This window comes from Protopterus annectens, chromosome 3.part0 (genome assembly GCF_019279795.1).
Source record: "Protopterus annectens isolate FY-2018-M chromosome 3.part0, PAN1.0, whole genome shotgun sequence".
NCBI lineage: Eukaryota > Metazoa > Chordata > Ceratodontiformes > Protopteridae > Protopterus > Protopterus annectens.
The window spans coordinates 638,600,246-638,626,533 of NC_056731.1; the positions used below are offsets into that span (position 1 = coordinate 638,600,246).

The 26,288-nt window shown below is 40.3% G+C and overlaps 1 protein-coding gene across 2 annotated transcripts in view; it reads left to right on the forward strand.

Moving 5' to 3' along the window:
* The window catches only part of LOC122796503, a 298,129-nt gene extending 273,971 nt beyond the window's left edge, over nucleotides 1-24,158 (forward strand). Inside the window, exons 2-3 of one of the 2 annotated variants that reach the window (XM_044065036.1) lie at nucleotides 19,469-19,704; nucleotides 23,125-24,158. In XM_044065036.1, the coding sequence (XP_043920971.1) occupies nucleotides 19,469-19,704; nucleotides 23,125-23,717 (829 nt within the window). In that variant the 3' untranslated portion in view covers nucleotides 23,718-24,158. Of the gene's footprint in view, nucleotides 1-19,468 lie in introns of both variants that reach the window. The other variant, XM_044065035.1, reaches the window with a different exon arrangement.
* The last annotated feature ends 2,130 nt before the right edge of the window (nucleotides 24,159-26,288 follow it).

Genomic DNA, 26,288 nt, shown 5'->3' on the forward strand with positions numbered 1-26,288 from the left:
CCATGGGGTATATTATGACTTCAGCTGTACAAATAATAACTATTTGCCAGACTCCATATGAGGAAGATTCATTGGTACTTCAAGTCTGTTTGAGTACAGCACTGCCACCCTCTGCACTTCCCAGTTCCTCTCTTGCCTTTCATCAAGAAATTTCTTTGGTGGAGCAGCCAGATATTACTCAGTCCAGAAGTACCCTTTCCGGTTCCCACTCATTGCCAGGAACTTTTCATTGATGATTCAGAACTGGCATGGGGGAATTGCTGTATACACATAAAAGTCCAGGGTGTTTGGTCAAAGCGGGGCAGGGAAAAATCACATAAATGTCAAAGAAATGAAAATCCTTATCCTAGCCCTTCCTTCTCTACATCATCTTTAGACTTCAGGGTTTCCTAAATTCTTGCAAATAACACCAATGTAATGTACATCACCAAACAGGGAAGAGCAAAATCCTTTTGGTTCTGCAGGCTTGTCATGACTGCCTGGGAGATGGCCATTCAGCACAAACTACCTTCAGGCAGTCTACATTCCCTTGGAGAAGAATTCTGTGGAGGATTACTTGAGCAGATGTTGATCCGAGATGTATTCTGCATGATTAAAACTTTTTATTATTTATTTTAGTACATTGCGAAATATCTGCAAATTAGTTTGTGTGGTTTGTGGTACTGATGCATTTCATTTTTTTGGCACTGGAAACTTCCTTGTGTTTGGATACACTCTGTCTAAACAAACTATGTCTAGGTGGATTTCTTGGTTATTTCTTTTTGTTATTCTTTCAGCTTATAAGACTTTCCTTGTCCTATAAATGCCCATTCTGACAGAGCTGCTGTTTGTTTTTGGGGCTTATTTTTAAAAGTTTGGACATGCAATTCATTTTAGAGGCAGCCAGTTGGACTTCCTCACATACGTTTGCTAAACATTACAGAAGTGATGTTTCCTCGAGGTCTGGACTGTTTTTTGCCAGATCTATCCTCAAGAGTTATTCTGGATTCCAGCTCAGCTGCTCAGTCCTCTTCCATAATTTCTGGAAAGCTTTGGGAAGCTTCTCATTTGTTTATTTATTAACATTTGATAACTGAGAAAGTCCGACTGGGTAGTAGCCCATTTTCAGTTTCCAAAGCTCCAAATTATTAAAAATTATTTTAAGAAACATAAATTTACAGTCTTTAAAGATAATACAAAAGACAACTAGAATTTAAATAACTACAACAAATTAGAAAAAATATGAAAACACTGGTTAAGAATAGATACAAATTATGTGATAATGATTTAACAGAGAAATTTTAGCCAGATTGTAGGTAAATTAAAAGCCAGTTAGTATAATACAAACAAGAATTGCAGTATGAAGTGAGAGAAGAGCAGGCTTATGGTATATTTAGAGAGAAGGACAGGAGAGAAATTGATAAAAGTAACTATGTGAGTGAAGAAAATAGAGTAAAGAGATGTAAGGTATCAGTAGGTATTTGTTCGCATTTAGGGATATAGTTTATCCTGGTGTTAACCAAGAACAGAGCCAGCTTTGGGCTAGGAAGTCTTTCAGAATGGTTTTGAAGGATGGGAGATGGGGGGAAAAGTAGTATTTTTCTTTTTTTTGGGGTTGAGCATGAGTTGTGAGTTAGTCATGTTTCACTAGCTGTTAAAGCTTCCTGAATAATTTTCTGGAGGTGTGCCATGTTATATGTGCAGATGAGTGTGGAGTCATCTGTATATTGTATTAAGGAGGCCTGTTGTGTGAATGTGGAGGGTGTTGTTGAGAACATTAAAGAAGAGGGGACCAAGAATAGAGCCTTTTTGTACTCCAGAGGTGACTTGGAGGTATGGAGAGAGGGTGGAATGCCACTTAACTGAATTATACCAATTGGATAGGTAGCTTTTGAACCAGAATGGTGGGCTGAGAGAAAGCTAATAATATTTGAAGTAGAAGTTTGCTTTGACAAACTGTATCAAAAGGCTTTAAACAGGTCTGGAATAAGGAGTAGTCTAGTTTGCTGTTATCTCTAGTTTTATTGACAGTACCTGTATAGGTTAGAAGTGAATTGTTTGTACTATGGGAAGGATGAAAACCATGTTGTTTGGATGGTAGTAGTTCTTCCTGCTGGAGATTGTTTAGCAATTGTTTTTGAATGTATTTCCAAGTATTTTGGAGAAGGGGAATAAGATTGCTATAGGTCTAAAATTAGCAAGATCTGTAGAATTTCCTCCTTTGCACAAAGGGATAATGTGTGACTTTTTCCAGAGAGAGGAAGCATGAGATTCCTGGATTGGCCTATTTATAAGGATTTGAAGCAGGGTAGACAATCCTGTCAGTTGCTGTTTTTAAGATACTTGCTTGGAAGGTCATCAGCTGAAGTAGAGCTTGGTATGAGTTTGTTTATAAGTAGTTTTATTATAGGATTTGGGCATAGGTTTGAAAGTGGATGTGGTGATACATGGCTGCTGGTCAGGGTTAGGTTTAGATGTTGGGACACCTTGGCAAGAGATTTTATACTATCTGTGGAATAAGGGTTGAATTGTATTGTGGTTTCAAGTGATGAGTTTTTAGAAGGAGGGGTTAGAGTTGAATTTATGGCCAGGATGCACAATTTAATGGTTGTCCAGAATTTAGGGTTATGTTTATTATTATTCTAGTAGTTATTATAGTATAGTTTATTGTCTTTGTTTTTTAGTATGATTGTGAAGTATTCTGATATTTTCAAAATGTATTTTGTTTTTGTCATTCTTCCCATGCTTTTTCTCAATCCTTCATTGACAGTCTATTCTTTTTGGATAGCCAAATCACATTATTTGTTACTTTTTGTTTGTCTCTTCCTTCTAAGAGGTGCAAGGCTGTTTGGGATATTCAGGAAATTTGTATTGAGTTAGTTTACAGCTTCATCTAATGGAGGATTTTTTAAGAAGTTCCAGTTCATAGAAGATAGGGTAGTAATGAATATTACTGGGTTAAACTTAGAAAAGTTGCATGTTGTTTTATAAACATGCAGTTTAACTGGATGTTGAGATGTCTATATTTTTTGTTGTTGTAGTTTGGTTGTTTTTTTTCTCCATGTCTTTTGAGTTTCTAATACCATGACAGGAATGGACCCCATTCCTAAGTCAAAATATGATTAAAATTCATGAAAGTATTATTGTCTTAATCTTTGATATTAGCCAGAAGTTCGCAGAACCTGCATTGTGCCCAGTAATGACGACTCCTGCAATTCTTAGAGTTACATGTATCGGTAACATATCTTAAGTACGATTATAAATTCTTTTTTCTAAGACCCATTGCTCCTACTACTTTTGGAAGGGTCTGGGTATCCTTCTTCCACATTGCCCTTGTTTCTGCCTGCAAATCCTGGTATTTTATGACTTTGTGTCTCTCTCTACATAAGACGTAGTCACCGAGTGTAGCAACTTCAGTGATGAGTGCTACTTTTGTCTTCTTTTCATGGACTGCTATGTCTGGTTTTCTCACATTTGTTTTTTGAACTGTTGGTAATAGGTGATCCCATGTGATATAAACTTCATTATTTTCTGTAATGCTTTGTGGCTCATGTTTCCAGTGTTTTTCAGCTACTTCAATATTATAATGTTTGCACAATCATCAGTGCCACATTCGTGTCCCATTATTATGCCTTTCAGTATACAGTCCTTCTGCCATTAGTATATCACAACTAGCGACAAAATGTGCAACTATTTCTGTTTCTGCTTTACAAAACCTACATTTGTCTGTTTCTCCCTGGGCCTCCGCTGAAAATTGGCTTTGTTCCAAGTCGGACTTTCCAAGTCAACAAATGTTAAATAAATAAACATGTTCGGTGGACTTGTAAACCAGCGTGTATATAGTCCACTCTCTTGGGCCATCAGTGTTAACTTGCGTCTTTTGGTTTAAATTCACCTCTTTTTAACCATTCCTGCATTCAATCCTGATCAACATGAGGTTGTTCAAAGAGTTTTCTATATTCGCAACTATATTTCCACATTTCTTGCCTTCTCATCTGATCCTCACCTTTATGCTCTTTCTTTTCTGGCACATTCAGTTGCTGCCTCATTTTTATCTACTTTTGGTTTGATTTCCATTTCCGCTTGATGCCAGTATGCTTCTGCTAAACTAAGCAGGGAAGTCATCTTATACTTATTCTCCTCGTGTTTTAAAACTTTCACTACGTTTTAGGTCTTGTGAGGTCAGTAGATATGTATACATTCCTGCTATTGCAGGTCTGCACATATAATCAATTTCGAGGAGGTCCATACCTCTTAGAATAGGGAATATATAGTCTTATTATACAATGATTTTTATAAATCATTTGATAAGCATCCTTCTTGTTTTCCTCTCCAGCCAATCCAGCACCTTTTGGGACTAGTCAGTCACTCCAATACTGTAATTTAGGACAGGAAGAGCAAATTTTTTATAGCTTGGACTTTGTTTCTAGACGTCAGTGCTGTTTTTAGTATTAATTTTAGTCTTCTAAAATATTCCTTACTTAGTTTTATTTGCATTTCAGTGTCATTGTTGATCCTCGTCAATTTCCAAACATTTATACACTGCCTCTTGTTCAAGTCCTTTTATATCATATTCCTGTCCCAGGCTGATGTTTTTTTGGTGCTGCAGCTTTGCTGCTTTTGCACATTTATCAAGACCAAATGACATTGTTTTATCATCTGAAAAAGTTTTGACCACTTGTAGTTGTGTTTTCAGTTTGTCATCTGATGAACTATACAGTTTTAAATCGTCCACAAAAGAAGATGAGAAATCTTTACACTTTCTGTTTTCTGGGAGCCAATTTTTAGCCATGACCTAATCTGTTAAGTAGACATCTTAATGTGTTAAGGGCAAGACAAAAGAGCAGCGGTGACAGTCACCCTGGAATATCCCATTTTTAACTTTTATCCCTGGAATAATAATTTGTTCTTTATCATGGCTTGACTGCAAAGTTGTTTGCCAATGTTTCATGGTGCTGTAATGTAATCGATCAGTGTAGGCTGTATCTTACATATTTTAAGCACTGTTTTATCAATGAATGTGGGATACTGTCAGATGCTTATTTGTACTTTATCCATGCTTAGATTCTTCCCGTTTTTACAGTTCTCCATTATGACATTATTTAACAGCAAATAGTCCTTTGTTCCATATGACTTTCTTTTGTTACCATCTTCTTCTGTTGTCATGATTGAATTTTCTTCTAAATGACTGTAAACTCTGTCGGCATCAATTTTAGTGTATAGTTTATATGTCATTGGAAGGCAAGTTACTGGCCTGTAGTTTTAGGATAGCTTGCAGATTCACTCTTAAGTAGGATAATTGTTTTTCTTGTTAACCAGGTTGGTGTCTGTTTGGGTGCACATACAAGTAGTTCTTACTCATGGCTAAATCTTCTTGTAAAGATGTTAATACTTTTAGCCAGAAGTTATGTACTGTATCTGGGCTTGTGTTTTTTCCACTTAGGAGCTTTTCTTAACTTTGTTTCAGTCTCTCTAGCTGTTACTTCACCCCATTTCATATCCTGTATATTTGAACTTCTTATTCTTACTTTTACTTCTTCGATCCATTCAGCATCTTTATGTTCCATGGAATCTTCAATGATATTTTTCAAAATGTATCTTATTTCTTCATTTTTTGGTGGTGGTTCAGTTCCTTTTGCTTTGTTTCCCAATTCTTTATAAAACTTTATTGGATCATCAGTAAATTGCTTATTTTGTACTTTTCCTTTGTATTTATCTGCATATCTTCTAAGTTTTTCTCCTTATGATATTTTTAGTTTATTGTTTGTGATGGTGCGCAATAGATCCTGATCTGTTCTGGTACTGTGCATTGCTTTTATCACATGTATGTTTCTGAGTATTTTTGTTGATCTGTTCCCTCTTCTATACTCTTGTAACAGTGACATTTTTTGTCTTGTTTTATAGTTTTCTCTATTCACTACTTTCATGGTGGCATTTGTTTTCTCCCCTTCCTTTCCCTTACTGCCCTTTGTTTTTGCAGTAAGACTTCATCTGTTACTGATTTAGCTGCACAATAAAATATCCTATTTACTTCTGTTATATCACATGAATTACTCTGAACAGTCCTAGTGTGTTCATTTGTTTTATCAAATTTTTAACTTTTTGGGTTTTATTGACTTTCTGCAGTCCATTTCTTTCATTGTTCTTAATATGTCTGTCTGCCTGTATTAAATCAAACAACTCTTCTCTTAGATAATTTTCTTCTAAACTGAGGGCGCATTCTTTGTTCTCCATTTCCTGTGGGCATTCTACAGAAAGTTCCAGAGCATCTTGTTGTGCACATTCTCTCCGTTTTCATCCATTGCTCATTCATATGGGAACTCACTGGCCTATCACTCTACAACATTGCATCAGAGTTGCCACAGTTTCCTGTTCTATCCTTTGCTGTGCAACTCCAACTGAACTTTTGTACTGGTTTTTGTGGAAGGCTCCAAATTATCTTCATTTGGCAACTGATCAGATGTTTCCCGCTCCACTGGTTTCTCCTTAATTTGGGAATCCATTGCTCTACCCTGCTGCAGTGTTACCAAAGTTAGATTTTTCTACACTAAATCTTTCACTTAGGAGGTAATCCATAACCTCAGTTTCTGTTTCTTTAACTTCTCCAATGTTCTTCGTGTTTTACTGTTGCAGTCATTACATTTGGGTAATCTGCTGGTAGGTTGCCCTCAGTCGGCCTGAATAACAAAGTCTTGCGTCCTGCATCGGTTGCTGTCTTCTCTTCCATGACGTCAGGTCGTCAGGGTTATAAAACATGCAGCCGACGCCATTTTATTCAGTCTTTCTTGCCACGCGGTGCCCGAAGCAGAAGCGGTTCGCAAGTGCCGGTCGGCCAACTCCTGAAATTTTCACATTCGAGTTTCAGAACCGAAGTCTTCAAACTAAAGCTAAGTACCCCGTTGGGGAAACTTTTTCTTGCTCCTTACCGATGTCAGTAATAGTTAATAATTGCATTACTTGTGGGAAGCAAATACCTCATAAGGATTTTCATTTGTACTGTATTCCTTGCCTAGGCCCAGATCACAATGTGCCTTGCTGTCGGTTTTGTGCTGGATTTAACCAACCCACTATTAAGCGTCAGTATATTTTTGCTTCTAAATATTTTGGTTCAAGATTTAATTATCCTGAAATGTCAGTTAGCAGTCCGACTACCAGAGTTCACAAAAAAAACGCAAAGAAAAAGACAGAGACAGACTGTTGAGGTCCAAAACCGACAACAAAGCTTCTCCTAAGCCAGTCGCTGGTACTCAGGTGCTTTCGCAGCCCCTGATACCCGCTACTTTTGAGTCACAGGCCTCTACCGAGACCCATTCGTAGTCCGGTATGCCGTGAGATTCTCAGAGTATTGAACCCGCGGATGTCTCTCCCTTGGATGGGTCTGGAGCTGCTGAGCAGGCACCGGCTTCTGAGGGTGTTTTCAGACCTCAACATTTTTGTATTAAACCAACGCCAGCAAGAAAAACAAGGTAAAAACATCTTCTATGTCTTAAAAACCGATGCAGGAGCCACGTGCTCAGGGCCCTATGCCTAAAAAACAGATGATCAAAATGGCTGAGGATTTAATTACCTTGATCAGGGGTTCCCAAACCCCCCCCCTGCTAAGAGGCCTAGGCAAGGCACTGATTATGAATCTTCACATCAGGTTTCCATTTCTTCTGATTCCTCTTCTGATCAGGAATTTTCTATTCCACCCTATGAGGATTCTGATGCAGAGGAATCCATCCCATCTGCATCTCCTCCTGAGGATTACTCTTTTGGAGAGACTGTGCATACTTTAAGGAAACATTTTCACTGGGAGAGTCAGGACTTCTCCGAATCAAAAAAGGCTTAGGGATTTCCTTCTTCTTCCTCAGCATAGGCCTTTGGCAATACCTCCTGTATTAGACATTGTTGATGTGTTTTCAGAATCCAGCATGGCTCCTGATTCCCTGCCTCCGGCTCCTAGTAAGCCAGACAGATATTACAGGGTTCCTGACTCCCAATAATTTCTATTCAAAAATCTTGCTGCTGATCCTGAGACTATTTCTCAGGGTCCCAAGGGTGCAAAGGCCTCTACAGCCAAAAATCCTACCCCCTCTGACAGAGATTCCAGGGCGCTGGATAGATGGGGAAAGAAGGTTTATACGTCTGCAACCTTGGCAATCAGGGCCTTAAACTGCCAGTTTCATATGCTTAAATATCAACATCATGTTATAGGCTTACTGAAACAGAAAATGATGTTGATTTCTGATTGTGTGGAAAATAAAGAGTTACAGGAATTATTGCATTCAGCAGAACAGGTTGGAAAGCATACTTTGCAATGTGGTCTTGATTCCTTGGAGGCCTCTTTTAGGGCCGCCGGTACTTGGTCTGTGATTAGAAGGCATGCCTGGCTCAAGGAGCAAAATCTGCCTGATCATGTTAAAGTTAAATTGTTGGATGCCCCTTTGCAGCATGATACTCTGTTTGGTAATAAGGCAGAAGAGATTTTAAAGAAAATGGAAGACAATGCTAAATCTATGCAAACTGTAAAAGATTTCTTGCAAGTGCAGCCACCCAGGTTCAGTAGACACTGGCTTACTAAAAATTGGTCCTTTCCTGTGTCCAACAGAGCCACTCAAGGCAAATCCAGGCGCTCAAAAGGCTCCAGATACCAATCACAGGGATGTTGGGATGTTCTTCGTGTTTCACTGTTGCAGTCATTACACTTGGGTTATCCTGCTGGCAGGCTACCCTCAGTCGGCCTGAATTCCAAAGTCTAGTTCCGGTGTCGGTTGCTGTCGCCTCTTCCCCTGACGTCAGAGCGCCAGAGGTATAAAAGATGCAGCCGATGCCATTTTCTTCAGTCTTTCTTGCCGCGCGGTGCCCGAAGCATAAGCAGTTCGCAAGTGCCGGTCGGCTGACTCCTGAGATTTTCGTGTTCGAATTTCAGATCCGAAGTCTTCATTAAAAGCTAAGTACCCCGTTGGGGAAACTTTTTTCTTGCTCCAGACCGATGTCAGAAAAAGTTAATGATTGTATTTCTTGTGGGAAGCAAATACCTCATAAGGACTTTCATTCTTACTGTATTCCTTGCCTAGGCCCTGACCACGACTTTGCTAGTTGTCGGTTTTGTGCTAGATTTAACCAGCGCACTATTAAGCGTCGGTACAATTTTGCATTACACTATTTTGGCAGATGATTTAATTATACGATGTCGTCGGATAGCCATCCGACTACCGGAATTCACAAGAAACGCAAAGAAAAAGAAAAGGACAGGCATCCAAGGTCCAAAACAGACGACGAGGCTTCTTCTAAGCCAGTCACCGGTTAGCTGGTTCTCAGTGAGGCGCCTTCGCGGCACCTGACACCCGCTACTTTAGACCCACAGGCCATTACCAACTCCCACGTGGAGTCAACTAGGTCTCTGGAAGTTCAAGGTATTGGACCTTCGGAGACTTATTCCCTCAGATGGGTCTGGAGCCGCTGAGCAGGCATTGGCTTCTGAGGATGTTTTCAGACCTACTCAATTATACATTAAAACAACTTCAGCTTCAAAGGCAAAGGCTAAAGCAACTTTAAAGACAAATAAACAAGTACAACAGCCTCATGGACAGGCCTCCATGCCCAAAAAACAGAGGCTCAAAATGGCCGAAGACTTGATTACTTTGATCAGGGTTTCCCATCCCCACCTGGTAAAAGGCCCAAGCAAGAGACAGAATATGAATCTTCAGATCAGGTTTCCATTTCATCTGATTCCTCTTCTGATCAGGATTACTCTCTTCCTCCCTGTGAGGATTCTGATGCTGAAGAATCTATCCCTTCAGTCTCTCCTCCTAAGGATTACTCTTTTGGGGAAACCTTGCATACCATGAGGGGCATTTCCAGTGGGAGAGCCAAGATTTTTCAGAATCTAAGAAAAGGCTCAGAGACTTCCTTTTACTACTACAACACAGGCCCCTAGCTGTTCCACCTGTGTTAGACATTGTTGATGTATTTTCAGAATCCAGTCTGACCCCTGACTCCTTACCTCCAGCTCCTGTTAAGCCGGACGGGTACTACAGGGTTCCTGACTTTCATAAATTCCTTTTCAAAACCCTGCTGCTGACCCAGAAACCATCTCTCAGGGTCCCAAAGGGGTCAAGGCTTCCGCTGCAAAAAACCCTACCCCCTCTGACAGGGATTCTAGGGCATTTGACAGATGGGGAAAAAAGATTTACACATCTGCTACCTTGGCTATAAGGGCTTTAAATTGTCAGTTTCATATGCTCAAATATCAGCAATATATTATGTCACTGCTTAAACAAAAAATGTTGGTAAATTCTGAATGTGCAGAAAACAAAGAAATGCAGGATTTATTGCATGTAGCTGAACAAGTTGGAAAGCATACTTTGCAATGTGGTTTTGATTCTTTGGAGGCCTCCTGCAGAGCTACTGTTACGGGTTCTGTCATCAGGAGGCATGCTTGGTTAAAGGAACAAAATCTGCCTGATCATGTCAAAGCAAAATTATTAGATGCCCCATTACAGCATGATACCTTGTTTGGTGTTAAAGCAGAAGAAATGTTAAACAAAATGGAGGACAAAGCTAAATCTATGCAAACGGTTAAGGATTTCTTATAGGTTCAGCCTCCAAGATTTAACAGACACTGGCCTACAAAGAATTGGTCCTTTCCAGTGTCAGACAGACCACAAAGGGGCAGATACAGACACCCAAGAGGCAGATCCCAGCCCCAATGTTCATACAGGTCTAAACAACGGGGTTCTTCTACCTCCAAAAGTGGAGAAGACAAATCACAGCCATACAGGAAACAGTCCCAATGACTTCCCCCTGCATGCACCAAGCACTTCAAGCACTTATCTTCTGGCAGCACCTTTAGGGGGAAAACTAGCACTTTTTTCTCAAAATTGGCACATAATAACCCAGGACAAATGGGTCCTAGACATAGTGTCACAAGGCTACAAGTTTCACTTCCATACCCTTCCAAGGACAAACGGTTGGCCAGACCTGCCAAAACATCAATGGGCAGAGGCACAAAAGCAAGTCTCATCCCTCATGGACATGAGGGCCATTCAACAAGTACGAGAGCAAGAGCAGGGACAAGGATTTTATTCAAGACTGTTCTTGGTACCAAGAAAGGACAAGACCTGGAGACCAATACTGGACCTATCTATTCTAAACACATTTCTAGATGTACCAAAATTCAAAATGTTGACTCTACAGCAACTTCTGCCCATGCTGGGCATGAAGGCTTGGCTTTGACCTTAGACCTAAAAGAGGCATACCTGCATGTCCCAATCAGACAAACATGCAGAAGATTCCTCAGATTCAAAGCTGGCTCAATGCACTACCAATTCTCTGCACTGCCCTTTGGCTTATCTACTGCACCCAGGGTCTTCACAAAGTGCCTGGCACCAGTAATTGCATTCTGCAGACAAAGAGGAATACAAATATATCCTTACTTGGACGACTGCCTCATTCAAGCAGAGAACAAGGACATTCTACTACAGCATCTGGCGTTTGTAAAGAGATTTCTAACAGGCCTAGGGTACACAGTCAACGAAAAGAAATCAAAACTAGTACCCTCTCAAGAGAGAATATTCCTGGGTGCAAGCTTAAATACAGCTGCCCAGATGGCTTATCTCACGCCAGACAAAGGCAACTGACTACTTATTTCAACCTACTGGCAGCAAAGGCCCAGTTATCTGCAAGACAAATTCTGCAGGCTTTGGGCTCATGGCATCCTGCATTCTAATTCCATATGCGAGACTGCATATGAGGAAACTTCAGTGGTACCTAAAAAGTGTTTGGACAACAACATTGCCACAGCCTGGAAACAATAATTACCCTCATTCCCTGCCTGCAACAGGAGTTTCATTGGTGGGCGAAGGCTTGTCACCAGAACAAGGGACAGCCATTCACTTTACCCCCAGCCAGGCAGACATTAACAACGGCTGCATCAGATTATGCCTGGGGGCCCACATGGCAGGAAGATGTATTCAAGGCACATGGTCCACAAACCAAATGCATCTACATATCAATCAAAAAGAGATGCTAGCTGTTCAGAATGCCCTGACGGCCTTCAAGGACCTACTTCATCTGGGACAACTACTGATAGACAGACAACACCACTGTCATGTGGTATATAAACAAGCAGGGAGGCACTCATTCTTACCCCCTTTGCAGACTAGCCATGACTTTGTGGGACACAGCATTGACTTACCAAGTACATCTGCAGGCACAATTCCTGCCAGGAAGGATAAATACTCTGGCAGACGAACTAAGCAGAAACCTCATGGATCCACACGAGTGGAAATTGGATCCACAAGTCTTCAGCATGATAACAAGGAAATGGGGATGCCCGGATATATATGTATTTGCCTCTCCTCACAACTACCAACTAAAAAGATTCTGCACAAGAACTTATCACAGACAAGCATGGAAAGTGGACACCGTATCTTTCAGCTGGAAAAGCTTAGCAGTATATGCCTTTCCTCCTCCAGGTACTCCTAAAGGTCAGACAAGAGAAGCCAAAGATGATACTGATTGCCCCAGACTGGCCCCGCCAGTACTGGTATCCAATCCTAAGGAACTTGTCTCAATGCCCGGCTTGGACCTTGCCTCAAATACCTCATCTACTATCCCAACAAAACAATCAGATCCTGCACAGCCAACTAAAAACCTTAAATCTGGCAGCATGGCGGATAATGTAATCATACAAAACGTGCCTCTCACTAAAGCTGTAATGGATGTCATTTTGGAGGCCAGAAGGCCTAGTACCAGAAAATCTTGCGCTGGAAAATGGAAGTGATTCTGTGCTTGGAACCAGGCACAAGGAATTGACACAGCTGTACCAAATATTCCTCAGATTTTGCAATACTTAACTGAGATGCTGGACAAAGGCCTATCCTTTTCATCAATTAAAATTCATGCCTCTGCCATTTCATCTACAATACAGAGCCACCAATCTTTTCTCATCCCTTGTTAAGGCAGTACCTCAGAGGAGCCAAAAACTTAAGGCCCCCAAGGAGATCACCAGTACCTGCATGGGACCTCAATTATGTTTTGGAAAAACTCACCCTGCCTCCTTTAGAGCCAGCTGCTACAGCTGATATAAAGTTTTTATCTTGGAAAACAGCTCTGCTCCTGCAAGACTAGTCTCAGAGCTACAGGCACTCATGGCTGTGGAACCTTTTATCATTTTTTATCCAGACAGGGTTTCTCTGAAGACAAAACCCGACATTTATGCCTAAGGTAGTGTTCAGTGTGGCACTTAACCAAACTATTCATCTGCCTACCTTTTATCCAAACCCACAGAATAAGGGGGAGAGAATTCTGCATTCTTTGGACATACACAGACAGCTACGCTTCTACTTGAACAGAACCAAAGATTTCAGAAAGACAGAGCAACTACTAGTGGCATATGCTGCAGGATCACAAGGAAAGGCTATCTCAAAGCAGACTATTTCAAAGTGGATAGGCCACTGCATTCGTTTCTGCTATTCACAACATGGCAAGCCAGTGCCTAAGGGCATTAGGCCACATTCAACTAGAGCAGCAGCTGCCACTTCAGCAGCCTGCCTCAGGGGAGTACCAACCAAAGACATTTTAGTGGCTGCTACCTGGAGTTCAGTGCACACCTTTACAAAGCACTATCATTTACCACTCTACTCTAAATCCAGTGCAGGTTTTGCCACTGCAGTTCTGCAGGGCCTCATAGCCGCTCCTAATGTTATTTAGCTCCAGCCTCCCAACCATAGCTTTGGGATTCAACCTAAGTGTAATGACTGCAACAGTGAAACATGAAGAACATAGTACAGTTGTGTACACTTAACCATAAATGTAGCTGTTCGAGTGTTTTCACTGTTGCAGTCCAGGTTACCCACCCACCATCCCCCATATCTTTGCTGCAACTTATCTGCACTTCTCTAATCAATACAACCTATGTGGTGTATTTGCTTGTAGATGAAGGCACAATATATTTTGGTGCATGCATGTTTTATTGGCATATTTTTAGCCTACCCTTTTGGGGGCACCTGACATCTGGGGCAAGAAAAACTGAAGAAAATGGCGTCTGCTGCATCTTTTATACCCCTGGCGCTCTGACGTCAGGGAAGAGGTGACAGCAACCGACGCCGGACCTAGACTTTGGAATTCAGGCCAACTGAGGGTAGCCTGCCAGCAGGATAACCCAAGTGTAATGACTGCAACAGTGAATACACTCGAACATCTACATTTATGGTAAGTGTACACAACTGTACTTTCTTGCAGGTCAAAGCAGTGGGGTGCCTCCACCTCCAAATCTGGAGGAAACAAAGCACAACCCTACAGTAATTAGTCTCAATGACTTCCTCTACCATCACCAAGCACTTATCTTTTGGCAGACCCCTTGGTGGGAAAACTAGCACTTCATGCTCAAAATTGGCAGTTAATTACCAAGGACAAGTGGGTATTAAACATAGTATCCCAGGGGTACAGATTTCATTTCCATACTTTGCCAATTCCAAATGGATGACTGGATCTGCCACAAAACCAGTGGGCAGAGGCCCAGAAACAAGTCATGTCCCTCATGGATATGGGGGCTATTCAACCGGTGCCAGAAAAGGAAAAAGGACAAGGTTTTTAGTCAAGACTTTTCCTGGTACCCAGAAAAGACAATTCATGGCGTCTAATACTGGACTTATCGATTTTGAACACGTACCTGGACTTTCCAAAATTCAAAATGCTGACTTTACAACAGCTACTGCCTATGCTAGGCAGGAATACATGGTTAGTAACTCTAGACTTAAAAGAGGCATACCTGCATATCCCGGTAAGGGAATCATGCAGAAGATACCTCCGCTTCAAAGCAGGTTTTTTGCATTACCAGTTCTCTGCACTGCCCTTTGGCTTATCTACTGCGCCCAGGGTCTTTACAAAGTGCCTGGCACCAGTAATTGCATTCTGCAGACAAAGAAGTATTCAAATTTATCCTTGTCTGGACGACTGTCTCATTCAAGCAGAGAACAAGGACACTCTTCTTCAACATCTGGCGTTTGTAAAAAGGCTTCTAGCATGCCTAGGGTACACCATAAACGAAAAGAAATCACAACTAGTACCCTCTCAAATAATTACATTCCTGGGTACAAGCTTGAATACAACTGCCCAGATGGCTTACCTCACGCCAGACAAACAAAGGCAACTGACAACATACTTCAAACAAATAGCAACAAAAATCCAGTTATCTGCAAGACAAATTCTGCAGGTTTTGGGGTTCATGGCATCCTGCATTCTACTAATTCCATATGCGAGACTGCATTGTACCTAAAAAGTTTATGGAGTCAACATTGTCACAGTCTGGAAACAATGATTCCTCTCATTCCCTGCCTACAACAGGAGTTTCTTTGGTGGGCAGAGACATGTCACCAAAACAAGGGACTGTCATTCACTCTACCCCCCCACCATCCAAACATAACTACAGACACATCAGACTATGCTTGGGGTGCCCACCTGGTGTGGAGATGCATCCAGGGAAAATTGAGCCCAAACCAAATGCATCTGCATATCAACCAGAAAGAGATGCTAGCTGTTCAGAATGCAATGACAGCCTTCAAGGACTTACTTCATCCAGGACAACTACTGACAAAAGACGGACAACACCACAGTTATGTGGTACATAAACAAGCAGGGGGGTACACATTCCTACCTCCTTTGCAGACTAGCCATGGCCTTGTGGAACACAGTCTTGACTTACCAAATACATCTTCAAGCTCAATTCCTGCCAGGAAAACAAAATACTCTGGCAGACGACCTAAGCAGAAATCTTATGGACCCGCACGAATGGAAAGTGGATCCACAAATCTTCAGCATGTTAAAACAGAAATGGGGGAGCCCAGACATCGATCTATTTGCCTCTCCCCAAAATTATCAGTTGGACAACTTCTGCACAAGAACTCATCACAAAAAAGCATGGAAAGTGGATGCCCTATCCTTCAGCTGGAAAAACCCATCAGTCTATGCCTTTCCCCCTCTGCCTGTACTCTCCAAGGTCTTAATAAAAGTCAGACAGGAAAAAACAAAAATGATCCTAGTTGCTCCAAACTGGCCTCGCCAGCATTGGTACCCACTTCTAAGGAATATGTCTCAACTTCCTCCATGGTACTTGCCTCAAATACCTCATCTACTGTCTCAGCAGAACAATCGAATTCTGCACACTCCGCTCCAAACTCTGAATCTTGCAGCATGGCTGATCAATTAATTATTCAAACAACACCTCTCAGTAAATCTGTGATGGATGTCATTTTGGAAGCCAGAAGGCCTAGTACTAGAAAATCTTATGCTGGTAAATGGAAGAGATTCTGTGCTTGGAACCAAGCACAAGGAACAGACACAGCAAAGCCCAATATTCCTCAGATTTTACAATATTTGACTGAGATGCTTGACAAGGGCCTATCTTTTTCTTCAATAAAAATCCATGCATCTGCCATATCGGCTCATTACAACACAGATCCTCCCCTCTTTTCTCATCCTCTGCTTAAACAGTATCTTAGAGGGGCCAAAAATTGAAGGCCTCCCAGAAGATCACCAACTCCTGCATGGGACCTCAATTTTGTGATGGAAAAACTCACGCTGCCTCCTTTTGAACCAGCAGCTACTGTGGATATAAAATTCCTGTCTTGGAAAACAGCTTTTCTCTTGGCAGTCACTTCAGCAAGAAGGGTTTCAGAACTACAGGCTCTCATGGCAGTGGAGCCTTTTATATTTTACCCGGACAGGGTGTCCCTCAGGGCCAATCCTTATTTTATGCCTAAGGTGATATCCAGTGTGGCTCTTAACCAGACCATTCACCTGCCAACATTTTACCCAAATCAAGGGGGAGTGGATTCTGCATTCATTGGATGTACACAGACAACTAAGATTCAACTTAAACAGGACCAAATCTCTAAGAAAGTCTGAGCAACTACTGGTAGCATTTGCTGCAGGGTCAGAGGGGAAGGCTATATCAAAGCAGACTATTTCTAAGTGGATAAGCCACTGCATTAGTTTCTGCTACTTGCACCATGGTAAGCCTGTGCCCAAGAGGATCAGATCACATTCCACCAGGGCTGAGACTACTTCAGCAGCTTTTCTCAGAGGGGTTCCAACCAAAGACATTCTAGAAGCTGCTACTTGGAGCTCTGGTCATACATTCACAAAGCATTATCATTTGCCTCTCTTCTCCAAATCCAGGGCAGGCTTTACCACTGCAGTTCTGCAGGGCCTTATAGCCACTGCTAATGCTGTTTAGTTCCATCCTTCCATCCATAGCTTTGGGATTCTACCCAAATGTAATAACTGCAAAAGTGAAACACGAAGAACATAGTACAGTTGTGTACACTTACCATAAATGTAGATGTTCGAGTGTATTACCCACCCGCCATCCCCCTTTCTATACCTTTTTCTTTCCTTCAGTATTCACTAAAGCCTTTGTGGTGTATTTGCTTTTAGATGAAGGTAAAGTTTTTTTCTAAAAGTGCATTTATATATGTTTACTGTTTTTATATGTATATATATATATATATATATATATTTTTTTTTTTTTTTTTTTTTTTTTGCTCCCCATTTGGGGGGCACCTGACATCTGGGGCAAGAAAAACTGAATAAAATGGCGTCGGCTGCATGATACCCCTGACGTCATGGAAGAGGAGACCGCAACCGACGCAGAACCCAAGACTTTGTTATTCAGGCCAACTGAGGGCAATCTGCCAGCAGATTACCCAAATGTAATGACTGCAACAGTGAATACACTCAAACATCTACATTTATGGTAAGTGCACACAGCTGTACTTTACTAATCTTCTTTTCTACTTTTCCATTTTGTTTTCTTATTTTTTGTGTTGTAAATTTTTCCATATCCAGATGCCTTTGCCTGTATTTCTCTTCAAATGTCTTCACTGCTGCTGTTTTTGTATTGATTAGTTTTGCTTTCTCCTTTGCATAAATATTGCACCATGTTAAATCTGTTTTTCTTTTCCATGTCCATGTTTTTTCTTCAGATGTCTCCTGCTCCTCCTTTTTCCCTTTACTTGGGAGATTATCTGTTCCACCATGCTGTGATATAACCTCTGTTAGACTTTCTACACCTAGTCCTTCACTTCACGGGTATTCCATAACTTCATCTTCTATTTTTTTTAACTTCTGCTTTACTAATCTTTTGTTCTATGTTCCCTCTTTGTGATCTTACTTTGTGAATTGTGAAATTTTCCACATCTGGGTGCCTTTGCCTGTATTTTTCTTTGAATATCTTTGCAGCTTTTTTGCATTGATTAATTTGGCTTTATCCTATGCATAAGTTGCACCATATCAGATCTCTCTCTCTCTCTTTCCCATGTTCATATTTCTTTTTTATGCCTTTCAAAAATCTCTAGATTTTGTCCTTTATATTTTCACACTTCCTCGGATTCTTCTTTTTCCAAACAGCCCAAGGTTTCTTGGTCTATGTAATGTTTTTCATAAATCTGTGGCGTTAATAAGCACACTTTTTTATTTGAAGCTTCTGACAGTTTTTCTTGTGCAAGTATTTTTCTTTCCTCTAATTTCTGTCTTAATCTTTTTGTGTGTCTTCTATCTGCAAATTCTGGGCTTCTTGTATAATAGTAACAATACATAATTTCTTTCTTTTCCTCAGTAGTCCACTGTGTTGTCTTTATGGCTGTTTTTTGGCTCATCAGTTTTTGTGATTTTTGTGAACTACTACTTCCTTCTGGGGAGCATCGTCCCCCTGGGCCTGGCCTAGCCTCATTGATGGAATCTCTAGTTGTGTAGATTGGGAGATGATCACTGAGACAGTTGGACACTGTACTAGAGGTGGTATATTTGCTAGGGTCTGATACTAGGGTTTATTATTTAGCTTTGTGAAACTAAGTAAATTCACACTAGATGTAGGGGAGTTAATATCCAACCAATTGACATTCACATCACCTAGTAGTATTTTTTCTTGCAGAATTGTTATGGATATCCAGTGTAGGATATCTTCCAGTATAGCTGTATTGTCTCCAGGAGGGATCTAAAGAACTATATTTGTTTATAATTGTTTAATTTCAGGAGTGCAATAAAAAGCTCTGCTGAAATGAATTTTGATATTGGTGTGTTCTAAAGGAAAATGTGTTAGTTGTTGGGAAACTAGCTTTAACATCCCCTCTCCAAAGTGGTAGCCTTTGCACTCTAAAGAGGGGTAGTATTGCTTTAATATTTCCCAATGAGGAAGGCACTCAAGCTTTGGTTAATACTCCAACATTGATCCAGTTGGGCATCCATTGTTACGGTAAGTTAATAGACAGCTGGACTCTCCCGACCATCAATCTAATTAGATTGTAGTTTTAATGTTTAAGGTTCTTGGTTCAATCCCTTTTCAGCTATATGGATTTGTATTTTTGTGTGTGAGTGTGTGTGTGTGTGTGTGTGTGTGTGTGTGTGTGTGTGTGTGTGTGTGTGTGTGTGTGTGTGTGTGTATGTGTAGACTTTTTTTTTTTTTGCTTTCTCTATTGCTAACGGTTTTCTTTTTTCTTCTTAGGAGTATGGGCCCAATACAGGAATTACAGGAGAGATGGCGCCGTTACTTTGAAGATTTACCCTTGGACAGTGCTGAACATTCAATAGAGCATCCCCATCTTAATGTGAAAAGGGGCAGCCATCAATTATCTGATGCATCAACACCAGAAGAAGGGCCTTCATCAAAACAAATGAGTTATATAAGAAAGGATCCTACTGATACAATAGAAGGGGACACTCCTAATTTAGCTTCCCAAGGTAATGAGGCACAGGTGAATTCTCAGTATTCTAGGGAAGAGCATTCTCAGCAAAAAGATAAATATCTGGCGAGTTTTATTGAGACCTTACATCAGGAAGGTAGATCTAAGTCATCTGAATTAGTCTTAGACAAGGGTTTATCTTCTCTACTAAATGTACAACAGAATCCAGGCAATTTAATTGCAGGTTCCTCTGATGCTTGCAAACTTAATTCTCCCCATTCACCATTACGTGCTGACCATGCACATACTAGTAGTTTAGGCCAAACAGGTGGGTCTCGACATGAGGAAACTGTATTCAAGCCTAATGTTGCTGTTCAGCAAGGTCCTGCAATTACTTCACACATTCCCCAATCAGTTAAGGAGAAGATTTGGCGGGGGGACTATGTTGAAATGTTTGATTTGATTGATGCGGATGGGATTCAGCATATCGTGGACTCTGATGTACCAGGTGCAAAAGACCTTCTGTCTGCTTTTGCAGCCCTAAGTAAGCATCCACCCAAGAATTTTAGGTCTAAGTCATGGGATAATTGGACACTAGGTTTCATATACTTCATGGCTGTTGTTATTGAGAAAGAACCTTCACAAGCACTTCCATTATTGAGCTATTTCTTAATCATCAGGGAGGCGTACTTTATTAGAGGAGGTCTAGCTTGGTTATGGTATGATCAGAAGTTTAGAAAACTTAAAGCAGTTCTCAAACATCTCAGATGGGATGAACAGCATACCAACACCTGGTTAGGAGTTATGATTGACAAGCCAAAGATGCTGTCCCATACCATTGAAAGTCAAGTAGCTTCTAATCCTAACGTTTGTTGGGCTTTTAATGCTGGTAATTGTGAGTGGCCTGCCTGCAGATTCTCACACATTTGTTCTCACTGTGGAGATAACCATGCAGCTGTTAAATGTTGGATTAAAGACGGTAGCAAAGGTACTAGCCTTGGTTGTTCCCCTGACGTAAATCTTCAGACTTTATAAGTTAACATGTCAGAAAGAGGTGGGGGCTCCTTTTGAGGCTTGCAGTTGAAGTTTTGAAGAAAACTTTCCCATTAGATATTTTAGCAGACTTATTAAAAGCCTGTCCGGATTAGCAAGTTGCTTAGGAGTTTTTGCAATGTTTCCCATCAGAATTATCTGTAAAATACAGTGTTTTAATTGCAAGAATGTAAGGTCAGTACATGGGAAAGAAGCACCACTAAAGGTGGTGCTGCATAATCAGATTGCTAAAAGGAGAAGTTTTAAGTCCGCCTTCTCTCAGTTTAGCATAAAAAAACAGAAGGGCAAGCTTTGTTTAGTTCTTCCATGAATGATGGCATAAGCAAGCAGGATGTTAAGGTGGTTGCTTCATTGGCTAATGCCATTATTCTTCAGTTTAATGACCATTGGTTAGGAAATTGGATGTGTATGTGGCCTTCTACCTTCTTTCTGTTTATCCCAGGGCTGCCTCCTATTGGGCTAGCACTTTCAGGTTAGTTATTACTTTGATGTAGCCATCCCCTTGGGCTGTTTGGAGGTGTCTGCTACTTTTGCAGAATTTAGCACTGCCTTGCAGTGGGTGCTTAGGAGCAGAATAATCCCTCCCAGCATGCTGTTCACTACCTAGACAATTTTCTGATTGTAGGAAAAGGGATGACTTGTAAAATTGAAGGACTTTCTATATTTCAAGGTTTCTGTCACCATGTTGGGGTTACTGTAGTTCACAATAAAATCGAAGGCCTTGCTAAGACGTATGTTTTGGAGCTTGAAGGAGATAACAATTGCTTCTCAATTTGATTGCCACAGGATTGGTTAGAAAACCTGTGCGTGTCAGTACTTTCTTATCTAAATAAGTTAAAGTTGGCCAGGCCGTGGAACTGTGTGGTCTGTTAAATTTTGCAAGCAGAGTGATAGGTTTGGTAAAGGCATTTACAAAATCATTGTTGGTAGACCACAGAAACATCACAAGATTGTGGTTAATAAGACAATGAAATTGAACTTCCATTTGTGGTCCATCTTTTTGTTGAACTTCAATGGTCTATCATTGGTAGGTATAATGAGTTCCAGGTGACACAGTTCAGTTTTTCACAAACACAGCAGGGGTATTGGACATGGGGGCCTACATCAAAGGACAGTTGCTTTCTGTACACTGACCTTTTTACTGTCTAAGGATAGGAAAATAGATATCACTTTTCTTAGAATTAATGTTCATTTGGATTGCAGTATTCATTTGGCAGGAAGAACTTTGCAGTAAGAGTTTTTTTCTTTTTTTTTTTTTCTTTTGGTCAGACAGCAAGGCTGTTAGACAAGTTTTGGCCAAAAGGTTGTCCAGATCTGTGCGAGTTCAGTCTTTAAGGCTTTTTGTACTTCATAGCCTGTGCATTAACTTATCTTTCTTTTCTGAGGGCTTCCCAGATATTCATATTGTAGGTTTCTCATCTGCAGGTTGCCAAATAATGTTGTTTGGCTCTGGATACGGGTACCTTGCCCACATAGATTCCAGATGAAATATGGACAATTGGAGAAGAGTACCTCATTTTCTGTGGTAGAATTTGTGGGCCTCTAACACAAAAGAGGCATATGGGGCAACTGTCAGTGCTCCCAGATATCTTTGGTTGATCCTTCCTAAAGAAGAGAGATTTTTGTCACCACAATTAATATTGTGCCATTTAGCATCTTGTTGGGTTAAAGACAAAGCTTTTGATACCGCTAGGGTTCATTTATCAAATTTTAATCTATTTGCCAGAATATGCAGACTTCAGGATATAACAAAACATTGGATGGAGCTTAGATTATTAAAAGATGGGACACGTTTAAAGGTGATTGCGCCAGTTCACAACACCCTACAGGGAAATCAGTGTTTAAGTCCATTTTAGTAGGTGTCCACACAGCATTGTCTAAATATCAGAGTTATGCAATTTGGGCTACTTTATTAATTGGTTGTATGCTTGACCATTTCATATTATTGAATTACTGGGGTTTCTGGTATAGAATCACATACGATTGGTTAATGATTCTGAAACAGTGTAGGTTCCCAAGTTTAAGATTGTTCAGTCAAGTTGGAGCCATCAAGGGATACTAGGTAGGATTTCTATTACTTTAATTTGCTGTTTGCTGGTTTAAGTACGCTCCATAGCCTTGCCTGCCCTGCCAACATGAAGCATTTATTTATTTTTCCAGTGGGTCTCAGCTAATGCCCAGGATCTCAAAATCTGTTTACATAGGGACCTGTCATCCCAAGGCTTGTATTCCATTGGTTATTCTTCCCGTTCATTTAGTGTGGGTTGAGCCTCCGATTCGAATTTTGAAGGTCAATCCATAGAACTGATTAAGAGGACAGGTAGCTGTCCTCTCTTGCTTATTTGACTTATACCCAATACTTTATTAATACAGCTTTGGGGTTGTTGTTTGTTATTCTCTGTGATGTTTTTTTCTTTTCTTTCAGGTCCCGTACGAGTTTTGATCTTGGGACATTCTTTAATTGACTGGGCAGCCAGCAGAGCAAAAGTACACCAAGGAGGACTGAATTTGGGCTTGGATCCTCGTTCCTGTGAAGTAATTTGGAAGGGTTTTCCTGGCATGACCTGGGATCAGTTGTTGTCAGTATTATCTCATGTCATTTCTGAAGTAGGTCAGATACATGTTCTTATAGTTCATTTAGGTGGGAATGATATTGGCAATACCCCTAAGAGAAAATTGCTATCTAACATTCTGAGGGATTTAACTACTGTGCAACAGTTAATTCCCGGCCTGCTGGTTGTCTGGTCTTCTGTTGTGCCCAGACGTTTCTGGTATGGGGCCAATAACCCTGCAGCGTTAGAGATTGCCCGCAGATTCTTGAATCATCGAGTAGCACGTGCTGCTCCTCGGTTAGGTTTTGCAGTCATTGATCATTGGGATTTCTCAGGTAAAGACCCTGTTTGGTTTAATGAAGATGGTATACACCTCTCTGACATAGGTTTAGATTTGTTTAACCTCAACTTGTCCCGTCATTTGCAAGCCCTGTTTTCACACCCTGCTGTTTATTGCCCATCATAGCAAAATTTAATTTTCATTCTAGACAAGGTTTTGTAATTAATAAAGTTGTACTTTATTTGATTGTTCATTATTGGCTAATTGCCAATGTTATACGGCCAGGAAACTGAGGGAAACAGGCTGCTTTGTGGCCAGCCTAGTGGGTGGTCACTGTGCAGCCTTCCCCCATTTCATTCCTGGGCCTCTTGAAGATTAAGAATATGTGAGCGAGCGGTTTACAACGCTGCACATGACCAGTGCCCATTTTGCCGAAGGGGCGTGGTTATATGCCACTCGGCTAGAAAGGAATAGGCAGGACCGGTTGGGCCGTCTGTCATGCCACCCAGTCAGTAGGGCCTTTCAAGTAATTGGACTATTGTCAGTTTTATGTGGTTTATTAATTTGACAGATTTTGATTTGTCTGTGACTAAAGCTATGTATTTATTAATAAAATGGTAACTAAGACTATGAGTTGTTCTTGTATTGTGTGGTGGGAAGCAGTATGATGAACAGATACCACAAGAAAAGCAGTGCAAAACTGTAAAGACACTTCATTTAATAGCTGTGACTTCTAATTCACAAGAGAGCACAAAGAAAATGCAGAACGACAGAGCCCACTTGACAGCAGTGCAGAGAGTAAAACAACTTCATTTGTTAAGTGTAATTCTGAATTATAGAAAACTGAATAAAAATGCATACAAATCAAGAGGAACCACTCAGAACTGATTTAACTCGTGTGCATCTATAGGGCTACTTCTGTAGTGGCTGAATGGCATCTATAGCACCAGTGTAGTGGGAAACCTCTCTATATCATGCCTGCAGGCCATGCATGCATTCACATCTTTAAAAGATTATAGTTTATTTTCTTTGAGTATTACAGATGAAGAAACGGTCACTGTGTTCCTTAATTGTGCATGTTTATTTACCAGATGTTAACTTTTGTCACTGCCATTTAAAAAATAAGAAAAATAACTGTTTTTTCCTCCAGTCCTCTCCTGCAGTGTCTTACCTGATTTTAACCAGTAGTTGCAGGCCAGGATTCTGATGCTGATACTGAGTCAGAATCAAAGAATCCTTCATCACATATTGGTAGGTTCCCCTTGTAAAAGTAAAGAATTGTGATTATAAATAGCTTAACGATACTTAAAACTGAACCACACAGATATTTGACATCACTGGCTAACAACCAGTCAGCTAATGAGGTAACTGTGTAGCTTAGTAAAGAGTCACATGGATGCCTTGGCAGATGCTTAGTGTGGTGTTCTGTTTGAAGGATGGAGTGGAAGAGAGTCCAACAGTCTTCGAAGATGCTCAGAAAGTGCAGTGGCAGCAGTTGACATGGACATGGACTGCATAGCTGTAAAGCTTATAGGTACATGGCAGATCTTGAACTGGGAGGGCACTTCATGTCACCACTGAAGATAGTGTACAAAGTAGTACTTCTAACAGGCTTTTTGATAAGTAATTAAACAATGCTTCATCATCTTAAAATTCAGCATACAAATTATTTAAAAAAAATTTTTTTTTTTTTGGTAAGCTGCAGTTGCCATAGTATTTTTTTAATTTGAGATAGTTTTACAGAGGTTATGTAAGTTAGATTTTATCAAGTAAATACAGTGAAATTATAGTGTGCATATAGTGAGTTTCACAAAAGAGGCATGATGAATTGATCAGCAGTTCAGCTGTTGAAACAGTGATTGGGGGAAGCGTAGTAAGTATCAAACTGTATTCTGACAGCAGTGACCAGAGAAGATACATTCCTTTGTGTCAGTTATTTATGTTTGCAGTTATTCTTTCATTTCATCACAATTAAACATCTGTGGAAGATGGTTGCCATCCTACGAGTGGTCATAATTAACAGTTACATGTGTGTGTTTGTAGAGGAGGTCTAAAAATCTTGTCAAATTTCTCTGATTTCACAGAATGTCACTGATTTTTATTACTTAATATGTTAGGTTCTTGTAAGATTTGTATGTGTGTTTCTTTTATTTATTTATTTTTTAATTTTATTATTTATTTATTTTTTTACCTGGCAGGTCAGTAAGGATTGCAAGCATTAAATAGTGACTAACATGAAGTTCAGATTTAATAACATTCAGAAAAAGCATGCTGATTTAAAGTCCATTATTCTAACAATATCTTTAACTGAGTTTGGTCCTTTGTCTGGTGTTTCTTTTTTTATATCTTTCTTCCCATTTATTGAGATAAGAGGTGAGTGGAGGTGAGGTTCCAGTGGGTTTTGCACTGTATTGTGACCACCCTGAGAAGAGAAAGTATATTTACATGTGGCTGTTTTTACGTATTAATTTATTCACTTGATTGTAACTGTACACCACAGATGTCTGATTGCAGTAATGCAAGTGGCTATAGTGATGCAACTGGCCGTAATTCATAATCACATCAGGTGTGTGCATATATATATATATATATGTATATATATATATATATATATATATTAAAATGTAAAACATATGTATGTATAACACATCTATGTGTATGTTTGGGACAAAAATGCTCCCAACTTTCTCTGATACTTACGGAATATTGCTGATTTTTTTCTTTGCCTCCTATTTTGGTCTTCTCTTCTTCTTGTAA